The sequence below is a fragment of the Acytostelium subglobosum genome (assembly GCF_000787575.1).
Source record: "Acytostelium subglobosum LB1 DNA, scaffold: scaffold7, whole genome shotgun sequence".
In the NCBI taxonomy this organism is placed as follows: Eukaryota; Evosea; class Eumycetozoa; order Acytosteliales; family Acytosteliaceae; genus Acytostelium; species Acytostelium subglobosum.
The window spans coordinates 274265-296870 of record NW_012236526.1 but is presented as its reverse complement, the minus strand read 5'-3'; the positions used below and the strand labels follow the sequence as shown (position 1 = coordinate 296870).

The 22606-nt window shown below is 42.8% G+C and overlaps 10 protein-coding genes across 10 annotated transcripts; 7 read left to right on the top strand and 3 right to left on the bottom strand.

Moving 5' to 3' along the window:
• Positions 1-1055: 1055 nt before the first annotated feature.
• SAMD00019534_040020 (hypothetical protein) lies at positions 1056-2158 on the top strand (the record flags this gene model as incomplete). The annotated part of the gene is made up of 2 exons (XM_012900507.1): positions 1056-2023; positions 2122-2158. 2 exons carry the CDS (start codon positions 1056-1058, stop codon positions 2156-2158), a joined length of 1005 nt encoding a protein of 334 aa, XP_012755961.1.
• Positions 2159-3432: 1274 nt separating this feature from the next.
• Positions 3433-4344, bottom strand: SAMD00019534_040010 (hypothetical protein; the record flags this gene model as incomplete). The annotated part of the gene is made up of 3 exons (XM_012900506.1): positions 3433-3621; positions 3763-4184; positions 4260-4344. The coding sequence occupies 3 exons, from the start codon at positions 4342-4344 to the stop codon at positions 3433-3435; spliced, it is 696 nt and encodes a 231-aa protein (XP_012755960.1).
• Positions 4345-4528: 184 nt separating this feature from the next.
• On the bottom strand, positions 4529-5658 carry SAMD00019534_040000 (hypothetical protein; the record flags this gene model as incomplete). Its single annotated transcript, XM_012900505.1, has 2 exons — positions 4529-4662; positions 4749-5658. 2 exons carry the CDS (start codon positions 5656-5658, stop codon positions 4529-4531), a joined length of 1044 nt encoding a protein of 347 aa, XP_012755959.1.
• Positions 5659-5712: 54 nt separating this feature from the next.
• Positions 5713-10365, bottom strand: SAMD00019534_039990 (hypothetical protein; the record flags this gene model as incomplete). The annotated part of the gene is made up of 7 exons (XM_012900504.1): positions 5713-6635; positions 6719-7519; positions 7603-8028; positions 8112-8513; positions 8582-8917; positions 8990-9292; positions 9357-10365. The coding sequence occupies 7 exons, from the start codon at positions 10363-10365 to the stop codon at positions 5713-5715; spliced, it is 4200 nt and encodes a 1399-aa protein (XP_012755958.1).
• Positions 10366-13819: 3454 nt separating this feature from the next.
• Positions 13820-14573, top strand: SAMD00019534_039980 (hypothetical protein; the record flags this gene model as incomplete). The annotated part of the gene is made up of 2 exons (XM_012900503.1): positions 13820-14433; positions 14504-14573. 2 exons carry the CDS (start codon positions 13820-13822, stop codon positions 14571-14573), a joined length of 684 nt encoding a protein of 227 aa, XP_012755957.1.
• A 181-nt stretch (positions 14574-14754) lies between these two features.
• SAMD00019534_039970 (hypothetical protein) lies at positions 14755-16035 on the top strand (the record flags this gene model as incomplete). The annotated part of the gene is made up of 3 exons (XM_012900502.1): positions 14755-15174; positions 15365-15430; positions 15502-16035. Coding segments are annotated over 3 exons (1020 nt in total), but the record flags the coding sequence as incomplete, so codon positions are not given.
• Positions 16036-16492: 457 nt separating this feature from the next.
• SAMD00019534_039960 (hypothetical protein) lies at positions 16493-17645 on the top strand (the record flags this gene model as incomplete). Its single annotated transcript, XM_012900501.1, has 2 exons — positions 16493-16546; positions 16623-17645. 2 exons carry the CDS (start codon positions 16493-16495, stop codon positions 17643-17645), a joined length of 1077 nt encoding a protein of 358 aa, XP_012755955.1.
• A 791-nt stretch (positions 17646-18436) lies between these two features.
• Positions 18437-20110, top strand: SAMD00019534_039950 (hypothetical protein; the record flags this gene model as incomplete). The annotated part of the gene is made up of 1 exon (XM_012900500.1): positions 18437-20110. The coding sequence occupies one exon, from the start codon at positions 18437-18439 to the stop codon at positions 20108-20110; it is 1674 nt and encodes a 557-aa protein (XP_012755954.1).
• Positions 20111-20838: 728 nt separating this feature from the next.
• On the top strand, positions 20839-21456 carry SAMD00019534_039940 (hypothetical protein; the record flags this gene model as incomplete). The annotated part of the gene is made up of 1 exon (XM_012900499.1): positions 20839-21456. One exon carries the CDS (start codon positions 20839-20841, stop codon positions 21454-21456), a length of 618 nt encoding a protein of 205 aa, XP_012755953.1.
• Positions 21457-21524: 68 nt separating this feature from the next.
• On the top strand, positions 21525-22379 carry SAMD00019534_039930 (hypothetical protein; the record flags this gene model as incomplete). The annotated part of the gene is made up of 1 exon (XM_012900498.1): positions 21525-22379. The coding sequence occupies one exon, from the start codon at positions 21525-21527 to the stop codon at positions 22377-22379; it is 855 nt and encodes a 284-aa protein (XP_012755952.1).
• Between the last annotated feature and the right edge of the window lie 227 nt (positions 22380-22606).

The window sequence follows — 22606 nt, the reverse complement described above, 5'->3', positions numbered from 1 at the left end:
TTAATTAAAGATTGAAGAAGAAGGAAGAATATAGATTCCTATGCATTCAATTTCGTGACACCACCTTAACGATGATGATGATGTTGAACATGTTGTTGGTTCATTCCATCCGACTCCATTGGTTGATTGATGGGTAAACAATAGGAATGAAATGTGATGTGTGTTTGAACAGAATAATCAAATGAACAATCGGATAGGAGGTATTCAATGATACTCAATAAAGATATTAATTAATAACAAATAAAGAACGTTCATTAGAGCCTTCTACAGCTTCGGAGATTTCTCTGCAGAACAATATTGATATCAATGTGCGTGTGTGAATGGCTTGGCAATTACAATGACGTGAGCCTCCGATGTACATTGGCAGCACTATGAAATCCCACAGACGGGACTTTTGTGTTCTTCAAGGATGATGGCTTCATGGGGGGGTTGGGATATATGATTAATGTGGCAAAGATCGGGACGAGGTACAACATCGTTCCTGTATTCAATTACACACACACAAATATTTCGAGCACATACTAGATAATAGTTACTATCTATCAATGAGTGATGAGTAAGTTGCGTGTGGTCAACTACTACAACATTAACTACGAATATCCTCCCACCCATCAAGCCATCCAATGGCTACCCAATCAACAAGCAAATCGTGTGTGTTAGAGATGTCTTAAAAGATCTCGCGAGGCAAAGACCTGTTTGGAAATGGAACGTGGGTGTCATGTGACAGGATGGGGGCATGACGAACTTTTTTTCTGATTTTTGGTTCCTCCTCCATCATCCATGACATGCACACACACCATTCTCCCATTCATCCATTGGAGTTGGAGAGGGAGGTTTAGGAGTTGAACTATGGTGGGTGTTTGTGCGGGAACGAACATTCCAACGAGCAATCAAACATAGTTCTGTTGATACTCTTTGATTTTTTTTAATTTCTTTTTGTTTGTGAATCAATGACCCTGCAAAGGCCAGATGCAGCATAAGTATTCACCGACTTGGCCTTTGACAAATCATTCAACAACATCTAACTTATAATATATACTTATACACAACAAATAATGAAGATTATTTTTGCCCTCCTTTTGCTGGTCAGCTTGGCTTCCGCCAGCCAGCTCTTCTCCGAGTCCCACTACCAAGGTGCCTTCACCAACTGGATGGTCCAGTACGACCGCCAGTATGCCAACGTTGAGTTCGCCTCCCGTTACGCCACCTTCAAGAAGAACTTCGATTTCGTCCACAAGTGGAACCAGAAGGGATCTGCCACCGTCCTCGGAATGAACAAGTTTGCCGATATCTCCAACGAGGAGTACCGTCGTGTCTACTTGGGAACCGTCATTGACGGAACCCAGTACCTCGCCGCCGCCAAGACCAACAAGCTCGGACGTGTCCAGAACGTCAACGCCGACCTTGTCGACTGGAGAGCCAAGGGTGCCGTCACTGCCATCAAGAACCAAGGCCAATGTGGATCATGCTGGTCTTTCTCCACCACCGGAGGTGTTGAGGGTGCTCACCAGATCTCTGGCCAGAACCTCGTTGCCTTCTCCGAGCAGAACCTCATGGACTGCTCATGGTCCTACGGAAACCAAGGTTGTGATGGTGGTTTGATGACCGCTGCTTTCGAGTACGTCATTGCCAACAAGGGTCTCGACTCTGAGGAGTCATACCCATACAAGGGCAAGTCATCCCACACCTGTGGATACAAGGCTGCCAACTCTGTTGGTACCATCTCATCGTACGTCAACGTCACCTCTGGTTCCGAGACCGACCTCGAGACCCAAGCCAACTCTGGCCCAGTCTCCGTCGCCATCGATGCCTCCCACAACTCCTTCCAGCTGTACACCTCTGGTATCTACTACGAGGCTTCATGCTCCACCACTGCTCTTGACCACGGTGTCCTCGTCGTCGGTTACGGCTCTGGTACCCCATCTGCTGCTGATGGAAACTTCTGGATCGTCAAGAACTCCTGGGGAACTGACTGGGGTGTTGAGGGATACATCTTCATGTCCAAGGACAGAAACAACAACTGGTATGTATTTTGAACTTGATCAACTTGATCAAAACTGACTGGAAACATGTCTAATTGTATATAATTACTAACTCTAATGTCTAATTAACCTCTTTCAGTGGCATAGCAACTATGGCCAGTCGCGCCATCGCTTAAATAGCTCGTTTGGCAGTTGTCTATTCGTCTATTCTCCAATAAATAAACATCACTTCCATCTTGTTTGTACTCATAATCATACATTTTTTTTACAAAGTTTTTTAATTATTCTTAATATGCTCTCGCTATTTAAGCGATGGCGCGACTGGCCATAGTTGCGCTACATACCAGTCTTTGGAGAACATCATTACAATACCCTTTGACTTTGTTGGCAGTCGCCAAAGCAACAGTTTTTCCACTTCATTTCTAAACTCAAACACACACAATTCCAAACAAATAACAATGGCTATGTAACAGTTCTACTGCATCTTATTGGACATTGACTGCAATCGATCGTAATCCTCATTCAAGTTAGTATTCTAATGTATAAAAGATAATAGAATTGGACACCTTGCATTATAAGGTAAGCCTTGTTGTGTTAATGACACCTCCTTGTGCGCTAACTTCGCGACATTAGGATGCATATTAACTATGTTCAGTTCAATGCTTGGAATGATCATCATTGACTGTAAATCACTTTGTTCAAGAATGGCTCCGGCCTTGACAGACTCATTATCGTTGTACAACATGGACAGTCACGCTCATCAACTGTACTAACACATCACACTCACCTCTTGAACAACGTAGGAATGCAGATGAGAATGAGGAGAAGGTACAATCAAACAGTTCATTGAAATTGGACACCAGTTCTGAAGCTTGACAGAGGAATCAAATATCAATATAACATTGGCTGTTATCTCTACTACACAAGCATGGATATAGGCAATGTCAATGTCAATGTCAATGGACGACACTTCCATGTCCATGACACGGCCATATTCGTCCACACTGGGCTCCATCCTGTACCTGGAGCGGAAGCACGAGACATCAGCCAGACACGAGGCCAGCGACAAAAAAGCCTGTGCACACCCAACATCAAACCCCCGTTCTGGCGGTTGTCTGACCAACCTGCTGGACATAACCAGCGAGATTGTTGTTGAGGTGATGCCAATGACACATGTTCCTTGAACGAGTCTTGTCTCTTCCATTGGATCCTCGTCGTTGAGTTTGGTCCACTCATTGCCTAAACAGTTCTACCTCTGTCAATAAACATCACTCTCATCTTGTTTGTACTGATAACCAGTCAATAACAATTTATATATTGTGATAAACATTCATACTTGTCTTAAGCATGATACTTTATAAACAATAGTAGTGTCCACTCTATCCTTAATAGAAAACAAACTCATCTTACTGTAAGAACCAGCCCACTGATTCCATGTGATCCTCACTAGTCATTCAATAGTTAGTGGATTGAAAGTAATGGTCATCAACTTGTTGATAATACATACCGAGACCTCGCCCAGCCACGACTCGATCACTGGCGTGAACAGCTGATCGTATTGGCGCTGTGGCTTGCCCATCAGCTGGAATATATTTGACCATACCAGCTGTCTTATCGATGCTGGACAAGTGTCCACCACCTGTGTATATTAGATTTTTGGGAATACACGTATTCCTCTGTTGATCAAACATTCAAACATTCATCACTGGTACTTGACTTGAAGACTAGAACAAACATTTATTTACATTCATTTTGGTAACATACCAATCGCTCAACATACTCCAAAGCTTTGAAAGTTAATGAGGGCACATGCTGCGCGGAAGTATAGATCGAGGTGGTGGCGCTGTGATCTATAGGTGGAGCCAAACATCGTGAGAGCCTTGACCTTTGGAAAGCAGTGTTCAATCTTGATACGCAATCTTGAGATCTGGAAATTATAGATGCGTTGTTCAACTGTGAGGAACTTGGTGACTGTTCTGGTATTCCTCTGTTTCTTAATTGGTGTAACGAATGGGTGGTTCTTTGAGACGTAGGCTGAGTCGGCCAAAATCTTCTCACCAGGCAGTAACTCATTGGCCAACTCTCCATCGTCAAAGATGGTTAAATCATGCTTGCTTCCTGGTTGAGGAGGACCAACCCAAACGATGTAGCCATCCAGTCGGATTCCTACTTCAAACTTGATGCCATGAAATTTGTGTTTGCCTGACGACACATTAGTTGTTGTCGGTGAGTTAACTTGATAGCGCTGCATTATTTTAAAAACAAACAGAAACATACCGCTGTAGAAGGACCTTTGGAGATCTTGATTGTTTGGTCCTGGTGAGGGTCTTCTTATCTTAACAATGGTGGTGTCGATAATCATTCGACAGGTGGTCACCTCTCGAGGGAACCCCTCCACATGTTCAGAGATGTTGATTGAACTGGTGTCCACAATCGAATATCTGTTGAAGATATCGGGGGGATAGTCAATAATTGGTGCTATCTGTAAAAAGGAATCCTCATATGCTTCCAATCTTCTATCCATATCAAACTGTTGAACGTTGAAGTCAATATTGGTAGTGGTTGAGGTGATTCGGGCTTCCAATATAGCTCTTCTTCTTCAGTGCGCTCAACAAGTTGGCGTAGAACGACACTGACTCGTACCTCTTAAAGGTAGGTGAATAAAACATTGCATCATTGACTGGTGTCTCCATGATGTTAATATATTTAGTCTGTATATTTGATATTCTTCAGATTGTTTGATTGATCGTGTTCTGGAATACACACTATCATCATCATCGATGATTATTGGCTCCGTTGTCTTTGACTTCTTCAAAGGCTGACCTGACTGATTGGATTGTTTACGTTTGTTGTCAGAACTGCTGGATGTCTTGGATGATGTACTGTTCTTCATTGGTGTTGTAGTTGATGTGGACTTCTTTGGTGTGGTCTTCATTGATGTTGTGGTAGTCGTGGATGTTGAAGTCATCATTGATGTCTTGGGTGTTGGTGTCTTGGGTGTTGTTGTCTTGGGTGTTGTTGACTTGGATGATGTTGTCTTGGATGATGTTGTCTTGGGTGTTGATGTCTTGGGTGTTGTTGTCTTTGGTGTTGATGTCTTGGATGATGTTGTCTTGGGTGTTGTTGTCTTTGGTGTTGGTGTCTTGGATGATGTTGTCTTGGATGATGTGGTCTTGGGTGTTGTAGTCGTTGTCGACGTTGATGATGTTGAGGTTGTTGTCGTTGTGGTAGTTGTAGATGGCTTGGGAATAGGAAGATCAACCTCTACTCTGATAGGTTTGTTCTTGTAGAACAAGTAGACCACCTTGCATCCGGACATAGCATCGAAGGTGAGCCAGTGATCAATCTCACTCTTCAAGGACTCCAGTCTCTCTACAATTCCCACCTTTGAGATCGTTCCATTATTGATTTGACGGTCAGGGTTGAATCGAATGAACACTGTGGATTCTTTGCCATCAATGGATGCCAGTTGTATCATCCTATCCTTCTCCTGGACCAGATCATATCCGAAGTGGGAATATTCATCGACCTCGACAATAAGATTGGTGTCATCTGTCTCCAACCTAAAGTCAGGTCTGAACTTGCATCCCTCCTGATTGGGGATGATTGCATCATGGACAAATCTGTTTGGATAATTCTCAAACAGAAACGATGCACATTGGCTCTGTCTCTCCATCTTCTTGGGTTGAACTCCGATCGGAGTTGATTGATTTATTACAATTGTAATTGATTAACTTTGATGTTGCTGCTGAGACTTAAGTGCAGACAGCCTGACATTGATTCGATTCACTTCTTTTCTCTGCTTTCTGATTGACTTCATACGCATCATAATGCCAACAGCAATAGCCGCGACAAAGGCAACACATAATACAACTATTCCAGCGATGGCCAATGGTGACAGCTTTGATGAACTGGATTGCCTGCAGAATGCACCATCAATGTCCTTGGCATCATCAATATCCAGAAGCAACAAAAAGTCTGGATCCAGGTAGGCTTGTCTTGTGAATGCAGATACATTGATTCCAATCAATGTTTGTGACGATTGAGTGTTGTTGGCCACTGTTTGAACAGTGTCATTGAGCAGTATGTTGGACACGGCAGACACTCTGTCATCAATCATTGCCTTTTGGATAAAGTGACCATACATGCTATAGCTCTGCACTTTGACACGCATCCAGAACAAGTTGTCCTTGTCTCCATCGGTGTAGCCATATTGTTGGACTGAGCATGAGTTGGAATCAGTCGTGTTGATTGTTGCACGCATCACAACCTGCATCGTGTCCAACAGACTTGGGAATGTATAGTTGGCCAGTGTGATTGTGTACTTGATCGTGTTCTTCTTCATTGGGAGTATGTCTCCTGCAAACTTGACGTCCTCATCCTCTGTGAACAATCTTACATTCACTTTGATCACACCAACATTACTTCCATCATTGGGTCCATATTGAGCAACATAATCTCGTGATTGACTCGATGTGCTTGATGTGTTCCATTGGTTCAATAGATATGATGCCAACTCTGTGCCAAGTTGATCCAATACTCTCACTCTGATAATCTCAATCTCACCAACAATAGTCACTCCTGTCGTCTCATTGAAAGTATACACTGTCGATGGATTATCTGGATTGATCACTGGTGTCGTTGGTACTGACTCTGTTGGCATTGGAGTCATTGGTTAGTATTACATTTATTGATTGACTAGATAATACTTACGTGATGAACAATCATCTCCATACCATGTGTCGTTACATTGACAACCAAGGTAGGTGAGCAATCACCATGGTTGGAGCAAGGTGGCGAACCTGGACATGTGATGTTCGGTAGTGGTATGACTGGTGCCTCAGGTCCTGGAATATATCTTATGCTCAAAGTGTTGGAGCAGTATGTTGAGTTGTCTGGTTGATTCCTGAGTTGTATCAACAATGTCTTTTCAACTCGAACAACATCTGTAATGTTGAACACGGCAATCACAACTGATCCAAATGATTTGGTGAACAACACTGTTGGATTGTTGATGTTGAGTGCATCGACCAATGTTGGATTGGGTCCAAAGTTCTTTCCAAACACTGTGATCACTCCTTGTCCAAGCTCGACTCTTTCCAGTATTGGTGTGATGTGAGTGTATACGATCTCAACGGTCCTCGCCACTTGTGGTGAGACTGGCAGGTCCTCAGTGGCGTATCCATTGATGTTTTGACTGTTGTCCACCAATCCATAGACAGAGATGAATGCCAAAGTCGATCCACCGGCCACTGCACCACTGGTCTTGGCTGCGAATCCATATGGAGGTATTCCAGATGCTGTGAATGTATAGAGGTCACCAGCTTGTACCATTGATGATTCGGATGTGGCCAATTTGTAGGTCTCAAAGATGTACCCAGTGATATAGACTGACGGAATGTGACGTAAGCTGTATCCAGAGCCAGACTCGCGCACCGTGAACCTGACCTCAACATTCCTTAGATGTGATCCAACATCCACAGTTGGTGTTAGTACCTCCAATGATTCAAGAACAGGTGGAGTTATATCTGTTGTGCCTGTTTAATCAATTATTGAATGGTTGGTTGGGATGAGGGTTAGGATCAGGGTTCAAAGGTACACAACAATCAATCAAACATACCTGTTATCAACTGGATATTGAACTCGAGTATACGAGTGGCGGTCATGCTGGCGGCCAATGGAGACACAACTCTTGTGTCTGAATCGACTGTTGAGTAGTAGCCACGATTCATTGAGGTGTCAAACACCTCAATGTCGAGGAATGTGAATGTTTGACTGCGATAGTTGGGGTCCACTTGGAACATTATCACGTAGCTGCCTGTAAACTGGTCGCCACCAGTCTTGTTGGCCGGTGTTAACTCGAATCTGCGCACTTGACCATCGACATCACTAATCACATTAATCACTCCTTTCAAGAATCCATTGCCAGTGTCCTCAATCACGAATGCCCAACCAATCATTGTCGCTTTTCCGTTCAATGTCAAGTCCACTGTCTTGCCAGGTATTGCTGTACATTCAGTGATCATTGGTGGTAACTCATCACCAGCTATATGATGAAGTCAAGTTGTTTGAGTGAGTTATTGGAATGATTGATTGAATGATACGAGTGAGGTCGATTGATGTACATACATGTTGACTTGATGTTGACGATTGATGTTGTTGGGAACTGTTTCTGGATGAGTGCGCCATCGATCATTAGGGTGCCAGCAATGCCTGTCATATCCTTTGTTGAGAAGACGGTGTAAGAGTTACCAGGAGGAAGCATCACACGGATGTAATACTGCATTTGACGAGTGATTGTACAAGTGGGCACGGTGAATGGAAGGACAAACAATCCAAGTGTAGCGTTATATGTTGCGTCGGCCTGGTAACTTGGATTCTCATCCACTAAGCCATAGATTAATGTCACCTTCCAACTTGGCAATATCTTTGGAGAGCTGATGTATAACTTGTTATCCATGGATGACGTGCTCACATCCATAACATACTTGTCAAAGTAGAACACTATCAAGTCTTGTGCTCCAATATCATCTAGTAGTTATCATCATGTTTTAGTGAGTGAGCTATCTTCGAGATTGAATGATTGATTGAATACTTACATGCTGCGGTCCTGAATCCTACTGGTGATCCGGTGATCGAGGAGTATCCAACGTCAGTCATTGATATCCTGTTGGCATCGTTCATCAGCATGAGATCGTATTTGACAGTCTGGCCAGGTGGAGTGTTCAACTCAAGTAGCTTCTCATAATAGCCATACTTTGAATTGCCTTGATACAAGTCCAAATGATCAATGTGATACATTTCACCTGTTGAGAAATACACCATCATCCTTGATAATCCAGATTCAGCATCACTAATAGTTGTTCGTAACAAGTACCTTGATCCACCAATTGGTACTATCTGGAATGATTCCACAAATGGTGATGTACCATCAGCTGAATAGATTGATTAGATTACTTGAGTTAGTGATTGATTGAATGAAGGGGGTATCATCATAATAAACATACTATAATTGATTAACGCTGGCATATTAACAACAACATTGGCGTAGTAACATCTAAGGTTACTTCCTTGGTTGTTGGGGATATAGCCACTGACGTAGTAGGTGACGGACAAGGTGGTGTTGCCACCATCGGCAATACTCTTGACGCCAAATGGATAGGAGAAGCTGTCATCGGGTCCCATCAACGTCATTTTGAATCCAAAGTAGCAAGATCGATAGTTTGGCAATACAAAGTTGGTTCTAAACTGAATGCCCCCAGTCCAGTTTGTCATTTGTGTTCTACTTGATTGGATAGTTGGTGCTACGTCTAAGAGTCATATTGATTGAGTGAGTGGGTGGACATGTGATTGATCGTTATGGGACACACATACATGGAGTCTTGATGAAAGGAGGGAATGCGGAAGGAGTGGTCAGCGCTTCAAATATCTGGACCTGTTGCAATTGGATTGTAGCCAGTGCAAAGTTGTCTACAAGGCCATTGGGATAGGTGCGCATTGGCTTGAACACTCGGAAGTATGATATCAATTGGTTGGTGGACGATACGTTGGAGTAGATAAAGTACAGTGCATCTGAGCTCGTCGATGAGACACGTGATGCATACATCGCGTTTGGTCTCGTTGGCACCAGTCCAGTCTCTAGACTCAGATCAAACACAGTCGAGCTATCAGTCTTGGTCACTGTGTTGTTGGTCAATGGCGGGAGGACAAAGTAGGCCGTACGTCCATAGCTAGTAATGGTGAGATTGATGGGCTTGGTGTAGTCACCCACGTCTGTTCCAATGGGGTATAGTAGCAACTGGTAGAGACTTGACACTGCGGGTCCACCGGGGCCCTGTCTGAGTAGTATCATCTGGCATACATATATCGAAGCGTTGCAGTCGTACGCTCCAATCGTACTACTGAATGGATCATTGGTTGACACTGTCGCCTGGAAGATATCGTGGTTGGGTGGGGATAGGTTCAGAGATGGGAACACTCTATTCCTGACCAAGGGTCCAGAGTACATCGTCACGGTCAGTGTGGTGGGAATGATCGGACATGTGAATGTAGCGTTCCAAGGTAACGTCTGGTTGATACTGTCAATGACGCCGGCATCGCCCCAGAAGAGGGGTGCGGACTGTACGCCAACTTGCTTGCTAAACTTGACATGTTGATAACCATTAAACATTGTGACACTGTCTATTATATTGTTTGTCCGGCCAAACAACAGTACGTTTGTGATTGGCGATGTATCATTGACAACCAGTACAACCTTTACATTACAATTGATCAATGAGCTATACTCTGACACCACTCTAACATCGATCACTTGGCCAACAGTTCTTCCACACTCGAGTGCCATCACCATCACCAGCATCACAAACACATCTTTGATTGACATAGTGATATTATCTGTTTGAAGATGTATATATATATATATTTAGTTGTTGTACCTTGATATAGTATGATGAGTACCATATTGATGAAGGATGATGTGGCCTTGGTTGATGGGCTGTGGTTGGTGATGGCGATGGGATCGCACCTAACAAAGGTTTGGTACTTGATGTTGTCTGTTCTGTCTGTTACATGTTGGTTATCTTGTTAACCGTTCGTACTTAATGAGATATTAGTTATTGTTAGATCGTGATCTTTATGAATAAAAAGTATCTGTGTGATCAAAGTTATAATGGGGAGTGGCGATGGATGATCGGAACTCTCACTCACTGGACTAGTTTATTCAACTCTCAAATTGACAACAGATATATAAAAGATGATATTGAGTTATGTCCTATCAAACAATACACATGTTCCTTGAACGAGTCTTGTGTCTTCCATTGGATCCTCGTCGTTGAGTTTGGTCCACTCATTGCGTTTGATTGAATAACTGAAGTTCATGTGAGTGCCTTGAAAGTAAAGTATTGTTCCTTCTCTTGATGTGCAGTAGACCATGTTGTTCTCAGCATACAATGCATTGTCATATGATTTACAACGAGGGAGTGTTGCAAGATATCTGTGCTCAAGTGTTGACAATGATATGCTTTCCAAGTATCCTTGATTCTCCATGTACACAATGTCACGACCATCAAAGCAAAAGGACGTAACAGCTGCCCCACCCAATGGTGGATTGGGTTGTATAAAGAGTGATATCCATCACCAATGCACATCACATTGTGTTCGAGTCCATGAGTGAAATTCACAGTGTCTGATTCCTTCAGGAGATTGAAACATGATCTAAGCTGATCCTTGATTGTATCCACTGCATTGGTATCAATCACCAGAGTCGATCGTCTACCCAAATGATATCTAGATTGAGTCTTGTCCACCATACTTTGAATCAATTTTAATAAGTCATTATCAGTGATGGTGGGCTCAATGGCATTGGAAGATGATTGAGGTGTCACTGTGCTTGTCTTCTCAATGAATTGATCGAATGTACATGACTGAATAAGTTCAACGATGTCATCGTCAAAATCAGAGGACAGGTTGGAAGTAGCAGATCTGAAGATGCTATTGATGTAGTTGATCTCATCAATGATGTTGGTCATCGAAGTTGATAACTGTTGCATGTTTTCTTTGATTGATGAGGTGAGTTTATGCTCCTCAATGACAAGCATATCATGAATTGATGTGAATCTGTTGCTGACCTCCTTCACAAAGATTGATGTCTTGTGGCCATTTGTTGTAGAGTGGACCATAACAACTTTACCCTATTGTTAGTTGAATCATTGTATTGTTGTTGTTGAATGATGGACCTCAAGTTGATAGCATTGTCAATGCTGTGTCTCTAATGCATTATACCTATACACCCTATACATATCAATGTATTGCAATCAATACATATCAACTCATTGACATGGTTGTGTGTCTTGCAGAGTGTCTCATCCTCTTGTCCTTCAACATTGTTAACTATATCCATTTATTAATACTATTAATATTATTATTTGTTTGATTGTATGATTAAGTATATATATGATTGTGATATTACTATTATTGATGGATTGTTATAACTAACAACAATTAATTTATACCTAATGAATAAAAAGTGACTTTGCAAACAATTTCCCAACTTCCGCTGGGCACATACCCGATCAAAAAGATGTTCAACTCTTAATAATTAAGTATTAGTAATATTTATTATGTATGTTTGGAAAGATTTGTTGAATGAAGAATGAATGGAAGATTAAACGATTGGTAAAATGAGGGACGATCAGTACTTCTATCTCTTATCAAACAATACACATATTCCTTGATCAAGCCTATTAATAGTACTCAGTGGATCGACATCATTGATCTTGGTCCACTGATTGCGTTTGATTGAGTATGAGAAGTTCATATGAGTGCCCTGAATCAAGAGAATAGTTCCAACCTTTGATGTGGAGTAGACCAAGGTGTTGTTGGACAACCTTGTACTACCATCCAATTTACAATGAGGGAAGGTAGCAAGATCTTTTTGCTGCCAGGTTGTCAATGACATGCTGATGAAGTGGTCTTGATATAGAATGTAAACTGTGTCTTGTCCATCAAAGCAAAACGAATTTATATGCCTTCCAAAGGGTATGGTTGATTGTTCTTTGGTGGCCAAGTTGAAGGTAAGTATAGATCCATGAACTTCATCATTATCTTTCAATGGCGTTTCATTCAACTGTCTATGCTAGTCCAATAATGATGATGTCATTGATCCATATTTAGACCTGAATCAATCAATCACTTCAGTATCAATCATCATTACTCTCCACAATCAACAACAAAATGGGCTCAAATCTTTACACTCCAGTGAGACCCACACTGTTTGCAAACCCATGATAACACAACAATGTTTGGATCATTGAAAACATTCAATGGAATGGTACGAACCATAAGTTATGTTTTGGTAGGTATTAATATCACAATTGTGAGTAATATGAGTATTTGTCTACACCTATGCTGGTATATTTGTTTGAATATTATCACTTCCCTAATCAATTTTGTTATCTTCCCAACTACTTTGAGGAAAATGAGAAAGAAAATTCGTTCGTTAGTTTACGACTTTGGCAAAAGGGATAATAATCATACATTAAAATTATTATTCTTTGTTGTTATAAATATAATTACTTATTATAATGGACACTTTAACAGTTCAAGTTGTTACAAAGATTTTTAATCATTTGATTGGTGATCAGAATATAAATATACCTACAAGAGGCATTTCAAATCTACAAGTTGTCGAAGAACAAAACAGATATCGATTGGATGCAATCTGTCTTGGATTGACATGCAAACGATTGATTGTATTGTTACCTAGTCTATTGCCAATGATTGAATTCGAATACATTGGACCCAACTTTCAACTTCCACCTCAACAAAGAATGATATACAAGTCGACAAAGCCTTTGGAGTTAGGTGTACTACCTGATACAATCACATCACTTCACTTTGCCAAACTATTCAAACATACGATCAATCAAGATATGTTACCCTCCAGCTTGACAGAACTACAGTTTGGAGACTCATTCAATCATGAGTTGTTGCCTGGAACACTCCCATCTGGAATCACAACATTGGTATTTGGTGCAAAGTATAATAATCCATTATCACGTGGCACCTTACCATCCACAAATACTTCATTAACGTTTGGAAAGTGCTTTGAACAAGTAATTGAACAAGGCATGCTTCCAGAATCACTCCTCACTCTGTCTCTGGGTCAATTGTTCATCAACTCACTTCTACCTGGGACATTGCCATCAAGCCTTACATCACTCACATTCTTTCAAACACTTGCCAAGAACAAAGCTATGGAGTACACACTTCAAGTTGGTCAACTGCCACAATCACTCCACACTTTGAACCTTCCAATATGGCACCGATCATCACTTGGCATGGACTGGCTACCACCCACACTCAAGAGACTGACATTCGAAGGATTCAGGAATGCCCTGATCACTGCAGAACTGCCCTCGGCACTAGAGAGTCTGTCAATAATGAGTGATTACAAGTATGGTGACAAAGGTAAAGGTACACCAATCATTGAGATCACAGGTCAACTATCCGACACAATTGTTGAGCTCAAGATTGGATACACTATAAAGGGTGGCATCAAACCTGGAATGATCCCTTCATCAGTAACTACATTGGACTTGGGTAGAGATGGAGTTGAATATACTTCAATCCCGCCTGGAACATTTCCACCAACTCTCATTTCCTTCAAGTTTGATGGCTACTGTCGTGATCATCTCTTTGGTTTGCCATCATCACTCAGGAGATTGTCATATTGTTTTAGTGGGACGTTCAATGACCCTGGTGGGCTCACTCATCTTTCATCAATGTACACCGGTCGTTGTCTGAAGCCTGTTGATCATTTCACTGTGCAATGGGAATACAGTCCTTCTCGAGATGAAGGATACACACCGGCCAAGACTTTAAAATCACTCTCTATCAATGGAAAAGTTGTTGGATATGCTAGAGGTGGTGCTAAGAGCAATAGACAAGCAGAGTATGTTAGAAAGGCTGTGTTGGCAACACCAAATGTCATTGACTATCACATTACAATTGCATGTGGACAGCCAAAAGAATTGGGTAGAATACTTCAAGTACATGTACGCAAGTTGGATCAATCCAATGCTGTTTGTTTAATCAATAATTCCCAAGGATTGTCACAATTTGGAATCATTCCATTATCATCAATAAATTAAATAATTGATTGATTGATTCAAGAAATTAGCAAAATGTTTCAAACTTGAAGAAATCACACATTCTTTCAACTTCATTCATTTGAACAAATACAAATATACATATATATACATAACAAATAATGAGCGAAGAAGACAGTACTGTTACTTCAATCAATGATACAAGGACAGAACCGACCACTTCATTAAGCACTCAAGTTGCCTCAAGCAATAATAACAATAATAATAACGATAGAAAAGGCGAAGGCGACAATGATTCACTTTATCAACTGTTCACTTATGGTCAAAAGATATGGAGTGATCTGCAGACATCTAGTGCACCATCGACAAACGATCCCGATTATCAGAGCAGTGTCAAGTCGGCATTACTCTTCTTTATGAAGGCTTCAATGGCCATTGATCGACAGGCACTCTTCTCAAAGAATGAAGAGATCGATGACATTAGAACCGATCTATTAAAGTACCTCTTGGTACCATACTACATGTCAGAACTATTTCAACAACAAGTTGATGTTGATCGTATAAAGAACTTGAAGAGGTCAAAGGTATGTGTCCGACTGGGCTGTCTGGTACACGCACTCAATCATTCATTCAATCATTCTAACAACATGTCTTGTACTCTAGACCAAAGCAATCATGTTTGTACAATCAATGGAAGGGTTGGGACTGCTGAATACAGACGATTCAGCTATTGTAGCAAGGATAACAGACAGCGTAAACACACCAAAGAGTCAAGCCAATCGAAGAAACGAGTTGATCAATAGAGGAAAGAGAGAGAAGGAGATAAAACAAAAGTTATCGGTATGTTATGATCACATTACCGCTTAATCAATCAAACCTAACACTCGTCAATCAATCAAATATCTACATAGTATATCATTAGTAAACGTATGGCATTGATAAAGGCACAGGGCAATAAGGATGGCTTTGACGATGAGGCTGGAGACTGTGGCGATGAGGAGGTGGAGAGAGAGTTTGCAATGTTGTTACTCAATGACGCGATTGTAAAGACTGTGGCAATGTTGGAAATGATGGACTCGGAGCTGACAATGTTGGAGGAGATTGACAAGATCAAGTCGGCAAACAATGGTGTCGTGCCCAAGCCTCCACCTCCCAAGCCATCAAACATTGGCAACTTCCAGATACTACCCGATGGGCGACAGATCATGCTGGACAAGGTGTTTAGGCCCAGTCACATCCTGCCGACAATCTCACCAGAGCAGGCTGCGCTGTGGGAGATGCAGAATGGCGGCATGGCCCAGGGACCCGGAGGCGAGGCCAGCAAGAAGAAAGAGGACGACGACGAAGACCAAGACGATGGCAAAGAGGAAGATCTTGCCAAGCTCAAAAAGACACGTGATTGGGACGATTGGAAGGATGACAATCCAAGAGGATGGGGTAATCTTGGTTAAGTAGTACCCAAACATTATGTTAGCGTTTCGTCCCTTGGGAGGACATTGTACATCGATCACACAACGAAGTGTAGTCTCTCGAGGACCCGTCGTCGCCACCTCTTTCCGACATTTCCACAATAAAGGGTGATTGATTGAATGAGCATCACCCCTCGGGTAACTTCAACTTCACTTCCATTAATTTATTATCTATCTCTACCTACATACATACATATATATATACAAGATGACTACAACAACAACATCTACATCGCCTACTATTACATCACCTTATAATCACTTTGAATGTATATCAAAGTTGGTTGATTGTGATCTAAATGAAAATATTCAATCATACAGTCGTAGTAGTAGTAGTTATACATTACCAACCAAACAGATACATACACGTAGAGACTTAAAGGTGTTCCAATCAAGTGTACAATACAATGATCTACTACGTTTCATTCTTCAAATGTCACTAAGTGTACAGGGTCTTGCCAACGATGCCCCAAGACACATCTCTGAAGTATGTTATGTGTACATGAATGATCATGTTGTTGTTGTTGAATACCCTCAACTCACTCACTCAACCTACTTCTTAGAACATCAACAAGTTGATAAAGATCATTGAACGACTTGGAAAGATGGTTGATGAGATACCACCAAGAGAGAAGAGGACAAGGTTTGGCAATGAGTCATTCGCAGATTGGTTCGATCAATGTGAGAAGGAGTCGACATCATTGATCAATGGTCTATTATCAAGTAATGACGCCAACGACAACAACAATAACGATGAATTATCCAAAGAGATGGCAGTATACTTGAACAATAGCTTTGGAGATAGGACACGTATAGACTATGGCAGTGGACACGAGTTGAACTTTATATGCTTCCTATACTGTCTGTGTAGAGTCGGCTACTTTACTCGCGAGGACTACACGGCACTGGTACTCAACGTCTTTTATGGCTACATTGGATTGATGCGCAAGCTTCAAGCCACCTACTGGTTGGAGCCAGCGGGTTCGCACGGTGTCTGGGGCCTGGACGACTACCACTTCTTGCCCTTCCTATTTGGTTCTTCGCAGTTGATCGAACATCAGTACATCCGACCAAAGTCAATCCGTAGCGCCGAGGTGGTCAGCTCGTTCGCCGACAAATACATGTACCTGCAATGTATATCGTTCATTCTGCAGGTAAAGACCGGCTCGCTGATGGAACACTCGCCCATGCTGGTGGACATTAGTGGCGTGCGCAACTGGTCCAAGGTCAACGAGGGCATGATCAAGATGTACAAGTCCGAGCTCATGTCCAAGCTGCCAGTGATGCAGCACTTCTTCTTTGGCTCACTGATCGAGTTTAAAGATGACCCGAATGTTGTGGACGACGGGGCGCCCGAGGCCAGAGTGCTCAAAGTGCACTCGTTCTCATGTTGCGGCTGCACTGACAAGGTTCCATCGATGTTTGCCGCTGCGCCATCAGCGACCAAGTCGAATCTGACTTCATCGTCATCAACATCTGCAGATGTATGTGAAGACACCAGCCATCACCATCACCCATCTGATGGCACTCATCTGCATACAGAGCACAACACCAATGTCCAAAAAACAATCTTCCCATTGGATTAGATCAAGTAGTATCCACCGTCTGGTCCAGCTCCCTCAAAAGCCCCATTAGGAGTCGTCCCTCGCCTATGATTGATGTGATCACCACCTCACAAACAGACAACAAAATCCATCAAAAAGACACACCTCCTTCCATTATTGTAAATAATCAACACATTGCAATGTTCAAGAGACACAGTTGCGGGTGATTCTGATGGGTCTTTACTTTGCATTGGGTCTTCAGGGGAGGGCTCACTTGGCTCAGCGCCCACAAGCACACAACGTTTGGCCATATTTAGGCAAGCAATCAAGATCGCTGAAGTTGCTTATTGGTGTGTTCGTGTTGTTTGTGGGTGGGATGCATGCATTCATGATCAAAAGAGGGAGAAGTTTGGATGAATGGAATCAAAGACACAACAACCACAACACCCCCTTTCATAAAATTGTTCAGTTTTGGTCTGGTTTGGTTTGGTTTCTTGTTGTGTGTATGATCGTGGTTGTTTGTTCATTCATTACATTCATTTTGAACATAACAAGTTGGTGTTTGTTTATTTGAGAGATGAGATAGAGAAAGGTTATTTGATTCTATTCTATAATCCAATTCCAATCATCCATCCAGTACTTCCTACCTTCCATCATCATCATCATCAATACCATCTTCAAAACTAACAAACTAAGTTTATTTATTTATTATTATTATTATTATTATTATTTAACTCTTTATATTTTTAAAGTGTAATACCAGGTGCCCAACAACAATCAACAACTAGCGATCAAAGTTATATATAATATATAGATACTACACACACAGAGATATGAGTTCACCAACATCACCAAAGGAATCACTGGTGGTGTCCTCTGATAGTCGCAGGAATAGTGAGAGTCAAGCAACATCAATATTAGGATCATTGAATCAACAACAAACTACAGCAGCGACGACAAATGGAAAATCACAATCACAATCACCTCAGACTCAGACACAAACATCACCTCCAACTGGACAGACACAGACTCCACCATCTTCAGCAGCAGCGGCAGCAGCATCTAATCAGAATTGGAAGTTTAAAGCACAGACACCAACAGATTTCAATAATGTTGGTAGGCGGAAGAGAAGGAATTCAGAGCCAGGCATATCGGTTCAAAAGTCATCATACAAGACGTTTGTCACGCATTGGAAGTTGGACACAAAGAAGTCTCCAAAGGTCACACAGGCTTTACAACAACAACAGCAACAAGTTCTACAACAACAGCAACAACAGCAGCAACAACAACAACAACAGCAACAACAACCTGTTCAGAAGCATTCGACAAAGACTCCTCCATTGCCAACATCATCAACAAATACAAAGAATAACAACAACAACAAACTACCAACTTCACCATCATCTTCACCACATCCGACATTCCCTTCAGTGACATCAGCATTCACATCAGTTAGATCGCAAGGCAACTATCACGACGATGTAGATCCCTACATGTATCATCATCTACAGCAACAACAGCAACTACAACAACAGCAGCTACTACAACAACAACAACAACAGATGCAACATTATCTTCACCCACTTGCAGGACAATGGCAACAACCACCAACATCAACAACAACAACGACAACAGCCAACCCATACTCCTCTCCCCTACATAGACGTCCATCATTGGGCGATGAAGCACACAAGTTCCATCCATATTCCAAGTACCAGCAAGTAACATCACCCAGCGGCATGACCGACTCTATCGATCTCGAGAGCAGCAATATCAATGGACACCACTATGGCTCGCATCATAGCGAACCACTCCCCAACCGACTGTCGATCAGACGTGTGTCGCTGCCAAACATTAGCAAGATGCCCAACTCACCCGAGCGATCACTTTCGCCAATACACGAGAGGGAACTGTACAAAGACTATTCACATAATTATCCACCTCCCTCGTTCAACATGATCAGCTCGCCGCCATTCAAACAGTTTGATCGCAAACTTGACGAGCGTCTTTTATCTGGCGTTGGCGGTGGCGGCAGCGGCTTCCAACATACACTATCTGTCCCCCAGCATCAACATCAAACCCATACGATGTCCTCTTCGTACTCTCCTCCACACTCACCTCCTCACCACTACATGTCACAACATCTCGACAACACTACCACCATCCTCAACAACAAGAAGCCTCCACTTCAATCGTCATCATCATCATCATCATCACAACAACAACATTCAAACAAGACATCAAGATCTTCTTCGACGTCCTCTGCGACAGGCATGCCCTTATTCAACAGTAACAGCAATAGTCTCAATCACAGCAGCGATCATTTACACATTACATCTCCAACCAATGGTGGTGCTGGAGGTGGGGGTGGTAGTAGCGAAAGGTTACCATCGATCCATTCCTTACTCAACGATGTTAAGGAGGTATCATTGAATGATTACCCTGGCTCTGGGGCACCCCAAACAACAACATCAACAACACAATTACAACTATCATCATCGCAGTAACAGTAGCAACCCTTTCACATGACATGATAGTCAGTTCAGTCCAGTCCAGTCCAGCCAGTCCAATAAACACCTTGTTTGTTTGAAGAGTCCTGTTGGAACACCATATCAACCCCCTCCATTCTCTCATGCCTTCAATCATTCACACCAATAATAGATGCCCATTATCCGCTCCTGCAGTAGGACACTCTTCAACACACTTCTTCGGATGAAATAGGTGAGTTCCCAACATGAACTTGCCTTAGAGTTTGTGGTGTGGTAAGAGTGTGTCTGATTGGTGATGTGATGATGAAGGTCTGGGTGAGTGTGACACTTTCATTGGGAACACGTGACACTGATTGAAGGCGATCACGATAAATGGAGTCTCTCTCTCCCTCTCTCTCTCTCCCACTCACTCTCTACACCTCTTCCTAGTTATAACATATAACAAATAACAACTCGCACTAACGTTCCATATTATTATCTCTTTGTAACACTAGATTATCAATCAATTACTTGATCAATACAATACAAACATATTAGTAGTAGACATGTACCCACAAGCTCATGCGAAGGGGGACAACAACCTTAATAGGTTGATTGCACAATTATTCGCCCGTAATGTTGGTTATCAACAGTTTAATCATCCCAACAACTTGCTCCAGGCAAGTCCAGTCCCCTATCAAGGGGCAGAGGAGGTTGCAGAGAGGGAGGTGGTGGAGGAGATAAACGACAACAACAATGACATAGAGATGGTTGACATCGCTGATCTCGAGGTCTGGGACTTTGTCGACCTTGATAATGATTTTGATGCCATCCCTACGGCCAACCAAGTACAACCACCCGTGCCTGTAGTGGAGCCTACTGCCCATGCCTTTGACGTTGCCTTTGCCGATGTTGTTGCTATTGCCAACGGTGTGCCAGAGGTGGAGCCAGCAGCCCATGACTTTGTCCTTGCCAATGTTGTGCCAGCCAATGCCGTTGCCTTTGCCGATGTCGTGCCAATGGTGGAGCCTGCTGCCAATGCCGTTGCCTTTGCCGATTTTGTTGCTCTTGCCAATGCCGTGCCAATGATGGAGCCTGCTGCCAATGCCGTTGCCTATGCCGATGCTGTTGCTCTGGCCAATGCTGTTCCAGTGGTGGAGCCAGAAGCCAATGTCATTGTTATTGATGACGCTGATGATATTGCCCTTGACCTTGCCAACTTTGTGCCAGTTGAGGAGCCAGAAGCCAATGACATTGCTATTGCCGATGATGTTGATATTGCCAATGCTGTGCCAATGGTGGATCCTGCAGCCAATGCCGTCGCCATTGCAAATGTCGTCGCGATATTGCCATTGCCACCAACAACTCAATTCAAAGTCGAATGAAGGCAGAGTACTGGCCGAATCCTCCAGAGTCCCCTTACACAGTGGACCCGAGCCACACAGATGCACTGATGTTTGTCTGGATGAAGACTGTCCTTAGGGTCGTGAGCAAGTCTACCTTTCGTCTCTGGGTCGTCCTCAATGGATGCGCTCAGCACTCTGATCTCACCCTTGTTGCCAGCATCGTGGGCGGTGCATTCCGACCCATGCAGAACCAGGTGTGGGAGGCCTCTGTCCAGAGTGATGGCACTGCCTACATGGACATCCAAGTGAGACGTAGGCCCAGAGTACGTGACACCAACTTCCAGATGGTCGTCGAGGTGAAGTGCCGTCGAACAGGTCGTTCAATAACCAAATGGCCACATCCGATCAATGTCAGCTTTACATCGGCCGCAAGGTACCTTCCACCGCCCTTCCTCTACTCTTTGAGAGTGCAGCCACGACTAGATGGCAGTCAGGCTGCTATTGCTGGACACTACCGAGTGAAGGTTCATGCCGACTACCTGATGTTTGGTCTAATGAGATCAAAGAAGGGTACGGGCACACCCAACGCCCTGACATTCTTTGTTCTCCAATGGACTGGGGTTGCTGGGCAGTCGAGAGCACTGATCACGGACGTAGTCGAACTGCATCAACTCGATGACATTAACCATGCTGAGGAGTCTGTTTGTATGAACTTGGCGCAACAATGGGTCCGATCGCCATTGGATGGTCCGCCTTGTCTTTTAGTCGCAGCCTACACGTACAGAGATACCAATCCCCAGACAGGACCAACACCCAGCAACAAGAATAGTATCCATCATCCAGGACCTATTCGCAATCTCATTGGACGTGATTGGGGAACATTATTGGTTGAATACCAACTTGCCAATCCCAAACCAGAGATGCATAACTTTACCTATCTACCTATTATTCTGATTGATTGATTGATTGAATGATTGAATTGATTGTTCGAGTCACCTGAATAAAATCGTTCGTTCGTTCATTCTTTTCAATCAAGAACACGAGTGTGTCATCAGTTCTGCATCTTCAAAGAATCAAACACACACACTTGTGTGAATGAACCCTGGCCTTCTGAGACTCACCCATCAGCAATTGTCGGGACAAGTCTAATTCGACGACGAATGGGGGTCAGTTCCAAACCATCATTCAC